General features: G+C 36.2%; 1 protein-coding gene across 1 annotated transcript in view; it reads right to left on the bottom strand.

The window, feature by feature from the left end:
• Positions 1 to 13514, bottom strand: part of xpo4 (exportin 4) — a 181770-nt gene that overhangs the window by 117577 nt on the left and 50679 nt on the right. The window contains 2 exon segments of the mRNA XM_051926199.1: positions 9430 to 9571; positions 11091 to 11196. Coding sequence (XP_051782159.1) covers positions 9430 to 9571; positions 11091 to 11196 — 248 coding nt within the window.

Below are 13514 nucleotides of genomic sequence, written 5' to 3'. Positions count from 1 at the left end.
GTAATTTTTAAAGTGTTTCCTTTTCTTTTTCATAACCTCTTTAACACAGTACTTCTCCGCTGCGAAGCGCGGGTATTTTGCTATATATATATGTGTGTATGTATGTATGTGTGTATTATATATATATATATATATATATATACACACACACACACACACAGTAATCCCTCGCTATATCGCGCTTCGCCTTTCGCAGCTTCACTCCATCGCAGATTTTATATGTAAGCATATTTAAATATATATCGCAGATTTTTTGCTGGTTCGCGGATTTCTGCGGACAATGGGTCTTTTAATTTCTGGTACATGCTTCCTCAGTTGATTTCATACAAGGGACGCTATTGGCAGATGGCTGAGAAGCTACCCAGCTTACTTTTCTGCAGTAAGGAGACTGTGGAAGATTGTGGGTTCGCTTCCCGGTTCCTCCCTGTGTGGATAGCGCTTTGAGTACTGAGAAAAGCGCTATATAAATGTAATGAATTATTATTATTATTTTCTCTCTCTCTTGCGCTGACTTTCTCTGATCCTGACGTAGGGGGATTGAGCAGGGGGGCTGTTCGCACACCTAGACGATACGGACGCTCGTCTAAAAATGCTGAAAGATTATCTTCACATTGCTATCTTTTGTGCAGCTGCTTCCTGAAACGACATGCTGCACGGTGCTTCGCATACTTAAAAGCTTGAAGGGCACGTATTGATTTTTGATTGAAAAACAAACTCTGTCTCTCTCTCTCTGCTCCTGACGGAGGGGGTGTGAGCTGCCGCCTTCAACAGCTTTGTGCCGCGGTGCTTCGCATACTTAAAAACCAAACAGCCCTATTGATTTGTTTGCTCTTCTCTCTGACATTCACTGCTCCTGACGCGCACTCCTTTGATGAGGAAGATACGTTTGCATTCTTTTAATTGTGAGACGGAACTGTCATCTCTGTCTTGTCATGGAGCACAGTTTAAACTTTTGAAAAAGAGACAAATGTTTGTTTGCAGTGTTTGAATAACTTTCCTGTCTCTCTACAACCTCCTGTGTTTCTGCGCAAATCTGTGACCCAAGCATGACAATATAAAAATAACCATATAAACATATGGTTTCTACTTCGCAGATTTTCTTATTTCGCGGGTGGCTGTGGAACGCAACCCCCGTGATGGAGGAGGGATTACTGTATATATGTATGTGTGTGTGTATATATGTATGAATGTGTGTGTATGTATGTGTATATATATGTATGCATGTATGTATGTGTATATATATATATGTGTGTATATGTAGATGTGTATATGTAGATATGTGTATATGTAGATATGTGTATATATGTATATATGTTTATGTATATATATGTTTACATAACCTCTAACACACTACTTCTCCGCTGCGAAGCGCGGGTATTTTGCTAGTTCTTTAATAAAAGTAGATAGTACTTAGTTGTTGTCACTGAATAGGTGCAAAGGGATTATCATCATTTGTGTTAGTAACAAATTTATTAGATAAGAAAATATACAATGTTACAGAAACCAATAATTGTGTAACAGAAAATCCTCCTAGCTCTAAAATATACAAGGACACTAACTGCTGCTTTTTATTCAGTGAAATACAGGGTGGGACACAGAAAAAGTAGCCTCGCACACAGTAAGGAGGCCTGATCTGGTTTTAGAAGTAAACAGTTAGGTGAGGCAAGCAGGACATCCCTCTAGTGTTTAATCTTGTTAGTTCTGTTATAGCATCTGTATGTTTGCTGGACAGATGACATGTCATAATCACCATATTCCATAAATTGTTAGTGACATTGTGAAATCTATGGAAAGACCACCTCGTAAGTTGATGAGGGAATCACCACAATAGATGAGTAGAGGTCCATTTTCATGACAGGTACATGGAACTTTGCCAGTGGAAACTATTTTTGGCACAGCCTTTAAAATGGTAAGCAACGTTCTTTAATAATGTTCTCGAATAATAATAACAAAGTTTCTAGTGTAATAACATTTGTTATTCCTTAACTAGTAAAACTCCATATAACACTGACTTTAAGACTGGAATGCTTTTTGTTCGCTACCCTGTACAAAACTAGGGCCTTTAATAATATGTTTTGATATGTACATTTTGTTATTTCTATTCACACATATATGAAGAAAAGAAGAAATACACATGCACAACAGTTAACTACTCATTGTTGATTATTGGCTGGGGCTATTCTGTATCGAGTTTGGTTCATCTCCCTATGTTCAGGGAGTATATACTTTTGAGTGTTGAAATTTGATATAATTTTTGATGCCTATTACAGTAGACAATACAGCTCAATAAAAATAAATTGCAATTCTTTATTCATAAAAATCTTAAGATTGATAAAAACAAGAGAAATGTTAGTCATTACATGCAAATACTTCAAGTAGTACAATCTTTTGTAAAAAGTAAAAGTTCTGTAAACAAAAAGTAAGTTAAGTTTAATTCCAGTAAATAGTTTGTTTTGGTTTTTTTTACATTAGTGAAAACAAATACTGTTACTGAGGTAGTACAATAAAATGTTACAAATGTCAATAAATGTTAATTGAGTAAGTACTGCAATATTTTGTACATAAATATTAAACATTAAATATTTAAGTCAAATAGAACATTCATTTAGTCTTTTGTAAACAACAGTTCAGAGAAGCAACACACAAACAGACCACTAACACAGAGTGCAGTGCATTTCTGTGTAATTAACTACTGCCTTTGTAACTTCCAAATTTTTTCGCAAGAAAGACTAACACATTAATGTTCTCTTCTGTGAGATGTGCTTTTGTTGGGCTACAAGTGAGCCCTGACGTACTAAAAACACACTGCGAAGCTCGGCTGGAAGTGTATGAGCACTGAAACTGTACAGTGGCTTACATTACAGTAAATTTGATGAAAAAAAATTTAAAATCACATCTAATGATATTAGAAAAAAAAAAAAAAAAAAAAAGTAACCCGCAATGGCAGCAGACTTTGCCACAAGGATTTAGAAATCCTGAGAGTGATGGAGACCAATAGTGCTAAAGAGCGTTCCTCTAAATGAACAGCACAGAAAAGAGACCAGCAGTTAAAAATAATTGAATACCACTGTCTTGATATATTAAATGGTTAAATAGCTACAGAAAAAAGTTTTAACTTGTAAAAATAATAAATGTCACATCCCTACTTCAAACACAATAGTTTACGGGCTTATACTTATTAATTTAAGATATTTGATACCTCGATTTTTTTTTTTTTTTAACTTGCTTGCAATTCTTGCAGAGGCGCTTGCATTAATCTTGTGGTTTTCATTTGCTACACAGTATTTTTAGATGGCACTCCAGCTACCCTCTTTGTGAGTCAAGTGTGCGGGTGAAGGCTCTGCCGCTGCAGAAATTGCCATCTTATTAACACTTGAGTGGATGGAAGTGGGGAAATGGGGCTGCAATTCAAAAGTCATGACAAACTAGAAGTATATTTGAATGGTGGCTGCAGAACTGATACCATGAGAAATGAGTATTGAAATAGTTTTAAAATGTTAAAATTGATACTTAGATATTTCAATACTTTCGCAATCCTGTTCCAAATTGGCTTAAAGGGACTGAGTAATTGTTTATGTAAGCATGCACTATGATTCAGATGCTATTCCTTCCCTTCCAAGGTTGGTTCTGCTTTCCACACACTGTTGCAAGAAAAAACTCGTAGATCCGGCCCACCTTAAAACTGTTCTCACCTCTCTTTTGTCTTCTAAATGTGCCAATTAAGACGTGCAGCAAGCAGCCGGCTAGTCCATCCCCCACCGCCGCAGAACGTTCACTAAGTTTTCCCAGCTCATGCCTTGTTTGATTATCTGGGAGTGACTGAAGTGCTGGAGTTTGAGTGGAAATAATAGATCGCTATTTGGATTGTTTTCATGTGTTTTCCGTTTCTACAATAATCTGTGTAAACACATTTTTAAAACAGAAACGGTTTTCATATTTTAGTAGTAAATGACAAAATGTAGGCATAAACTATATAATGTATGAAGACTTAAGTCCAAAGATCAAGTAAACACTTTCACAAAAGATTCAAGGAGTAGACAACAGCTTCATTGGCATAGCGGTAAGATTTGCTGACTTGTAATCAAGAGTCCCCGGTTCGATTCCCACTCACTCCTATATTTGCCGTTTTCAGTAGTGAGCTGCTCCTTTTGTTAATATTATACAGTACACACATGCATTTGGTTTGCGCCTGGTTTTTTTTTTTGTTTTTTTTTTAACTTTTATTCTCTCTAAATCAAGATCACGATACATACTACCATCCAGTGTTGCATTCATTTTTCACCAAGATCTTGCATTGATGATGGTACAGTCTGACCGCTGCGCAAAGCCTTCTCCAGCACATCCAAAAGATTCTCAATGGGGTTAAGGTCTGGACTCTGGTGGCCAATCCATGTGTGAAAATGATGTCTCATGCTCCCTGAACCACTCTTTCACAATTTGAGCCTGATGAACCCTGGCATTGTCATCTTAGAATATGCCCGTGCCATCAGGGAAGAAAAAATCCATTGATGGAATAACCCGGTCATTCAGTATATTCAGGTAGTCAGCTGACCTCATTCTTGGCGCACATACTGTTGCTGAACCTAAACCTGACCAACTGCAGCAACCCCAGATCATAGCACTGCCCCCACAGGCTTGTACAGTAGGCACTAGGCATCTGCCTCTCTTCTTACCCTGATGCGCCCATCACTCTGGAACAGGGTAAATCTGGACTCATCAGACCACATGACCTTCTTCCATTACTCCAGAGTCCAATCTTTATGCTCCCTAGCAAATTGAAGCCTTTTTTTTCCGGTTTGCCTCACTGATTAGTGGTTTTCTTATGGCTACACAGCTGTTCAGTCCCAATCCCTTGAGTTCCCTTCGCATTGTGCGTGTGGAAATGCTCTTACTTTCACTATTAAACATAGACCTGAGTTCTACTGTTGTTTTTCTTCGATTTGATTTCACCAAACGTTTAAGTGATCGCCGATCACGATCATTCCGGATTTTTTTCCGGCCACATTTCTTCCTCGAAGACGATGGGTCCCCACTATCCTTCCAGTTTTTAATAATGCGTTGGACAGTTCTTGACCCAATTTTAGTAGTTTCTGCAATCTCCTTAGATGTTTTCTCTGCTTGATGCATGCCAATGATTTGACCCTTCTCAAACAGACTAACATCTTTTCCATGACCACGAGATGTGTCTTTCGACATGGTTGTGTAAGAAATGAGAAGCAACTCATTGCACCAGTTCGGGTTAAATAACTTGTTGCCACCTGAAAAATAACTGCCCATGCAGTAATTATCCAATAGGAGGCTCGTACCTATTTGCTTAGTTAAATCCAGGTGGCAACTTTTTTTTTTGGCCAGGCAGTGTATGTGAAGAAAACATCGCACTAATGCAATATTATTTGAAAACGAACAGCGTCAGATCGGGTGTGGATTTATGTTGGTGCTATTACTGAAAGAAAAAAGAGCTCAACATGTGTGTTGATCCTGCAGCACTGAATAAGCTCACGTGCTCTAGCACAAGCCCCCGACTCTAAGAAACAGTGCAAGTACAGACGCAAACCAAGTGTGATCAAGAGTCCCCGGTTCGATCCCCACTCAATCCTATATTTGCTGTTTTCAGTAGTAAGCTGCTCTTTTTGCTAATATTATACAGTACACACATACACTTGGTTTGCGTCTGTACTTGTGCTGTTACTTAGAGTCCGATTTGGATGTTAGAGTGCGTGAGCTTATTCAGTGCAGCAGGGTCAACGCACATGTTGATTTTTTTTTTCTTTCAGTACATGTGCCTTTCCTGTTTATTTATATATATAGTGACTTTTCTGCCTGTCTGTCTTTCTATTACGCAGTGCTCTGTCTGTCTGTGTGTTATGGATCTTAAAAATAACAGTTATAAGGACACTTGTTCATGTTAATTGCAGTCTCAATTGTTAAAAAATATTTTAAAAGGAGCATCCCACATGAAAATAACGATCTCATTAACTGACAGTACATACCAATTTATAAATTTTATGTCCGTTTGAGGTTAAAGGAAAAAAAAAAAAAAAACATTTTCTCCTCAACGAGGAATCGAACTCAGGTCTCTGATGGACAGTAAGTCTGCTGCGCTCTGAGACAGCAAATCTTACCGCTATACCATGGAAGCTTTTGTGAAAGTGTTTATTTGATGTTTGGACTTCATGTTGCTTCACACATTCTATAGTTTATGCCTACATTTTGTAACATTTATTACGAAAATATGAAAAAGTTTGTTTTAACAATGTGTTTACACAGAGTACTGTAGAAACGGAACACACATGAAATGCGTGTGTTCAAAATAATCTATTATTTCCACTCTAAAACTCCACTTCACTCCTATATAAAATCAATCAAGGCATGAGCTGGGAGATGCTCGTGCACATTCTAAGTCGGTGGGGAGATGGAATAGCCGGCTGCTTGCAGCTTGTTTTTATCGGCACATTTAGAGGACAAAGGACGCTGGCGGAGAGGTGCGAATGGTTTTAAGGTGGGCCGGATCTACGAGTTTTTTCGTAGACTCTGGTAATTCTAGTGTTAAACTTAATACAGAAACAGGGAAACAAAAGGTTTAAATGGAAAAAAGATTAACTGAAATTAACTGTTAACTGTTTAGAAGCTGGCCGCAAATATAGAACACATAAGTACCACCAAATAATTTGACACATCAAATGTGTGTTAACTGAAAAAATGGTCATGAAAGCTTCCAAGGAAAAATGTTCTGCAGGGGGTGGAGAGAGAAAGAAAAATCAAATATTCTCTGAAAGCCCACACTGAGTAAGGCCTTAAATAGTGTTGGGTTACTAAGATAAAATATTGTGTATTCCACTCCTTTATTTTATCCATTTATAACTTCTCTTCCTTTCATTTGTTTCTGTTCTTGCATTGCATTATTTTGCATGGCCGCAGTTTAGGTGGGGTTAGAGCCCTGCAGTTCATGTTAGCCCAAACGCTTAAATCATTCCTATATTTTCTTGGATACACGAGGCAAAATGAATTTGGGAAATATTGCTTGGATATCATTCCCCCACTATAAATATATTTTAACATTTTATTTATTTCTTTTATTAATTTTTACATTCTGGTCTTCAGTTGTGTATATTTTAGTGCTGATCCCTGAAAAAAAGTGTGTTCCCTAAAATGCAACTGAATGCAATATTAGGCTCCAAGCTGTGAATATTACACATGCTGTACATACATACACATTGTCAGACACATGTACATGGGATGCAGCTAAAAGGCCTGAATGAGGGTGTACTGACCTATTCTCTTTTTCCACTGCAGACTGATTACAGGAAATTCCGCCTGGGTCCAATGACCTCACTTCCATTTTCTGGTCTTGACGACCTCATCTTTGCCTCCTTAAGTCAGTTCTGATTTGGACTCGTATCTGTACACAATGTACTCCCAATTTAACTCTTTCGCAGCCAGGAAATATATGGGAGACTGTCCCAAAACTTTTTTCGACTCTGTTGTCTCATGTATTATGGAAGCGAAGGTCTGTAATACGGTTTGCATATTTATAGCTAAAGATCTAAACAAAGGCAGAAAATAAGTCATGCATCTTAAAATAGATTTTATTCCTAAGCTTTCAACAACCTTCCAGGATCTTCTTTTTAAGCCTGCATATCCTGGGTTCAAGTCCAAATGTCTGTTAATGGTGTTTTCATTAGAGAGCCACAATTCATCTAACTCTTTGGCACTCTTAGTATTGGCCCTGAATTTTACTTTCACAGTGTTCCAGGTTAAACATGTGTCTGGTAGAACTTGTGTGTGTATAAATCAGAGACTGTGGGTCTCTCCTTCTGACAGCACTGCAATGTTTCTGTATATGTGTTGTACGTCTATTAGATGTTTGTCCCACATATACCACTGGGCATGCACTGCATGGAATGCTGTAAACTGCGTTTCTCATTTCCGTGGTTGACTTTTTGCTTTTAGCACTGAAAAGGACAGTCAATAATGTTTGCTGGTGTGTGTGCTATCTTGATCTCAGATGTGGACAGGATGTGTGTTGTACTTTCTGACACACCACAATGATAAGGGAGGATGTAGTACGTGCAGTGGTGGACCGAGCTGGAATCGACTGATTGCTGAGGTCTATGGAATCTCCTATATAGGCATTGTTTAATAAATGTCATGGGGTAGCTGTCTGATGTGAATAGACAAATTCTTTTGAAGAGTCCTAACGCAGTTCCATTTATGTAATGAAGGGTGGTTACTGGAAGAGTGTAGTATTGTTTTAGCATAACAATCCTTGCGATAAACACTTGCAACTAAACCGGCGTGGTTACCTCTTTCAAAAGAAATGGAAATTGATGCGTTCTTTTATTTCTTTTTCCATAGTGAACTGAATTACAGGGAATATTGAGTTCTTGTGGTTGTAGAATTAATTCATCTGGTTACTTTTTAATATGATGAATGTGTCGATGTAGTGTATTTAAAGTTTAGGTGCAAACTGAGTTAGACATCGGTTTAAAATCGCTGTATAACCAGTTCAGCTAAAATTCCTGATAAGGTGATCCCATTGGCGTGCCTTCGTTCTGACTATAGTAATTTCAATTAAAATGGAAGTGGGTGTTTTGGCAAAGTGATACTGTATAAGATGCATTATGTCCTTAGTGGTCAGCATCATACAAAGAATCGGGTGGTATAGACTATAGTTTTTTCAATACCTGCACCGTTATTTTAGCGCTTTATGGCTTCAATGAACTGTAACATTTTATTCCAACGTAACCTTGGTTTTATGTTTTTTTTTTTTTTTTTTCCATTTTGTGCCTTAGGATTGTTTTTAGATTTACAGTATATTTTAATTTTCATTAGTTTGATGAAATAAGTTACTCTTCAATATTCCATTTTCTATTTGAGTTTTTAATTTCTGTGTGTCAAACGTTGTTAGTGAATGTGTTGTAAGAAAAAACAAAAGACCTACACACAAGAAAAAACATTTTTGTGTATGTGTGCAAGTATATTTATGATTTTATGATAGAACACATTCCCTTTTTTTCCTCACAATTCTCATTATTTTCCCTGTCATTTCATTCTCCCTTTCTCCTTGTGTATCCTGCCCTTTGGGTGGTCCAGTTTGATCCTAGACTAGATTATTATATCAACTGACCTATGGAACTGACATGCTGGTTAGATACACTGCTAATTCCAAATAGGCTCAGTGGAAGAGTGGGTATTGCTCAAGCAAGGAAATGGGTATCCCAATACAATGAGCGGGTATCCCATTCAATACTGTTCTCTGTCTGTGCCAAGTGCTGCCTCACTCCTTGTGACCCTGGATTATGTTAAGTAGGCTGATAAGACATTCAGCTCAACTTAGAAAATACTATTGCTTGTGCCTACAAATAAAAGCTGCTCCATAAAAAACAAAGCACAAATTTCAAAAGATTAGGCTGCATCTGCACTACTTACTTGGGTCTTTGTAAGACATAGGTTAAAAGGAATGTTCGCAGTGATTCAATGCTGCTTTTCTCTAAAAGAATCCACTCTCGAACTACAGCTTCCATTATTGCAGTTGCTGCCTGGAACAGTACATAGTCCACTTTGCTAGTTTCTGTATAAAAAAAAAGTAATGGAAAACAAATAAGGTGAAGTCTCAATGAATGTTAAGTGCCTGATTTTCTCAGCCAGGTGAACATATGTACAAATCTAGCTGTAAACCATAAGTAGCACATAAACAATCAAAGCACTACTCACACAATTCGCAGGTCTATTGAATAAAAGTAATACTGTGTTAAGGCATTTATATCCTTTTCAATCAAATACAAGCCAAAGTGAAACATTAGCCACTAGACAACACATATTTACCATTACACTTCCTCTTTATAAAGTGAGGATGACTACCACTCAGCTGATGTATTAATATGATTTTTGCAATTTTGTGAAAGATTTTGATGAGGGCAAAAAGTAGCCTTTCACCCTCACTCGCTGGTCAAGCATGCGGTCTTCAATTAAAAAAGTCAGTCCCCTAAGGCTTTAAATTTTCTTTTTGTGCCCAGCTCAAATTAACAATATTTTACTAAAAAAAAAGGGACATGCCTGTTTTTTTTCCATGAATGTTTTCCACATTGTTTAAAGTGGTACATCATTGGTCACTATTGGCTTATATTATATCAAACTCCAATGTGCATAAAAACATGAAATTAAACATTTTTCTCAGCTATCACTACAAACTACATGGAGTAAGTAACATATTAAAAAATATTTTTGGGTGAAGTATTCCTTTAAATGCATGCCCTGGCTTATTTTTGCTGTCATTTTATTCTACTGCTTATAACCTTGTTAAATTTATTTACAAAAATTTTCTGACATTTTTTTCTCTGATTAAAATTGCAAGTATAAGCTATTAACTTACAGAATTATCACTATTGTTGTATTACTGCAATTCTTACTATTGAAAATGACACCCATATAATTATCTACTTAAAGCAAAAATAATACCTGAAACAATCATAAGACTCACGTTGTAAATGTATATGCTGTGCTGAGATGTGAAAAGCAATAATCTCATTAATTACTTATATATATGTTAAATTCTTAGAATTCAAATTACACAATTTTTTTTTTTATTATTGCCAAAGTACTAAAATAATTGTATTTTTCTTTCTAAAAATGACTGCAAAAATTACTGCTGTTGTCATTTATTAATAGCTTTTGAAATATATACAAGTTTCAATGAACAAAAACAAAATTGATTCTATAAAAGGTCCACACAACATGTTCATGATTTTAAACAATTTATTTTAAAGCACAAGTTTATCTCTTCTTACGAAACATTAAAACAGAAAAACTAAACACAGTTTTGTCACTGAACCACACCTTGGTTAATTGCAACTGTTGATAGCAGATCTAACAATTCTGGGAAAATTTTTACTCACTTTTTTGAAAGCATAAATAAAGTACACTAGAGCAAATAGCTATGAAATACAGCAAGACAGAGCCAAAACACGACAATCTACAACAAAGGCTCAAGTTGGTTTAGTGAGAGAGAGAGAGAGAGGGAAAAAAAAAAAGTTTTAATTAAACAAAAGGTAATGTACAGAGTACTTGGCAAAGGCATAGAAAACACTTACCTAAAATGTGCTTGCAAATGGCAAATGGAGATTTAGATTTTCTAAAGGAAAGGAATATGTGCTCTGCATGCTGGCGCTGTTCATTACTGACCATAGATGGTGGTGCCTTTAGAGAAGAAAAAATTAGACATTGTGATATATAAAAAAAAAATTAAAATAAAAGCAAAAAGATTAAAAAACACTCCAAACAGACATCCTATATTTATTACTGCGTGCAAGCTAGATGCAAGTTGCTTATATTATTATTTTTACAAACAAAGAGTGCATATTGCAATAAACATCAGCATTGCTTTAATTAGACAAGCTTGGCACTTTAAAGAATGAACACATGTGGAAAGCAAAACATTAACTTTACAAGTTACAAAAAATTTGTCTACCACATCTTTACAATTCTGTAATAGTTCCACACACATGAATGCCACTTTACCATTCATCTTGTGAGCTGTCATGATTTAAAATACAAAACTTTAAACCTTAAATTATTTTCTATTAAAGTAGGAAAAAATATACAGGAAAGAATATATGTATGGCATGACAAGAAAGCACAAAATCTCTCAGATCCAACAGTATTATACACTTATTGAACATGTATCCTTGGCTATTCATAACCATGAATGAGACAGAGAGAGAGAGAGAGAGAGAGAGAGAGAGAGAGAGAACCCCCTCCCCCCCAGCCATTTCACCACTGTCATTCTTCTTAAGAGCATATCTTTTGACTGGTAGGAAAGACCTGGATCTCAGAGGAAACCCATAAAAACATGATAAGAACATGTAATCTACACACCGATGGCAATCCACAGGAAAGAATCAACCAAGGGTTGCAAATAATATGCGGTGGTACTGGTACAAAGCTGCTTCATAAAGTTTATTATACACTGAAGTAAATTTCTTATTGTAAAAAATATCTACACACACAATTTTGATTTTTTACGTATCACAAGATTGAGCTTGTATTCTACTCTTATGTAATATACAATACACATGCACACCCAAAATTAAGAACACAAATACATCTGATACAGAAAAGAGATTTATACCTCCATCTACTTTAGAACTAGACAGTAGACAATTATACTGCATACCAGTAGTGCCCTCTTGTGTAATCCTAAGGACAAAGCAATCCAACTCATTCAGCAAAGCCATATGTTTACACCTATCTCAAAAGATGTCTATAACAAAGTGCTCTCTGTAGATACTGAAGCATCAATTGCCATTTCTGCATAACTGTCTAGGAAAATCAGACCGAGGTTAAGAAAAAAAGTAAAGGCAACAATGCCTGCTTATGTGCTATGTGTGTTAATATTAAAATCTAAGGCAAACATACTGAATTTCCTCACATAAAATCAAATATATGAAGAAATATGTAGTACAGTTTTTGCTAAGAGTAGAGGACACACAGGAGGGACTGGCCACCTTGTGGGTTAAAGTTCAGAGAAAGCAGGGTAAAAGAAAGAAGTAGTCACAACAATACAACTCAATCCATTTCTGTCTTTCAGGGGAAAAGAGGAAAGAAGCTAAAACTTAAGTTAAAAAAATATGACTTACAAACATTACAGCCATGTACAATTTTGCTTCAAAACTCAAAAGCATCCTCTGCATTCAACTAAAATGATTTATTAATGGATTGGCTTGAGTCAATTTGTCTGCATCATTATATTAAAATTATGACCACGGTGTATTAGATGGTGACAGAATGATTCATCTATGTAAACATTTTGAAAATGTATCAAAAGTAGACATGCAAATTTTGATCAAACTTTTCACTCTAAAGTCACCCCCTTTGATCAATTAATTGTTATTTTAAGTGATCTTGTAGAACAAAGAAAATAATGCAAGGATAAATTTCACAGAAAATATTTTAGGTGCTGTGTAAAATTTCTTTAAATGCTAAGTGAAAGCATGACACAAACTCTTAAAATTACTGATGAAGATCATATGCTAGGTTACTGGGGAGTCAGTCATATGTGAGATCTGTCAACATTGCAGCAGAGAAGAGTCATTCTAATAACACCAATATTCTGTGTATGCTCAAGCAACCTTCTGATGTAGTTAAGATATACTTTAAACTCATAGTTGACAACATCTTGCAGTGTACAAGCCAAACATGCTACCATAGCCCTGTTCACAGTGATGACCGATTTAGCAGCCACTGTGTTTTGTGCTTTATTATTAAAAAACACACACACACACACACACACACACACACACACACACACACACACACACACACACACACACACACACACACACACACAACCACTTTGCCTGTAAGTTCCAATGTTTGCAAGGCAGCTGTCAGTTTCATGGCAAGACTCTCAACTGCTTGCTTGTCTATATAGAAAATTGTGTAGTAGGATCAATTACATCTGTCAGTCTTCATCTATGTAGAACAAATCAGCATGATAAAATTCTTGGCTGCTTACG

The sequence above is a fragment of the Erpetoichthys calabaricus genome, chromosome 4 (genome assembly GCF_900747795.2).
Source record: "Erpetoichthys calabaricus chromosome 4, fErpCal1.3, whole genome shotgun sequence".
Taxonomy (NCBI): Eukaryota; Metazoa; Chordata; class Cladistia; order Polypteriformes; family Polypteridae; genus Erpetoichthys; species Erpetoichthys calabaricus.
This window is presented reverse-complemented; position numbering and strand designations above follow the sequence as displayed.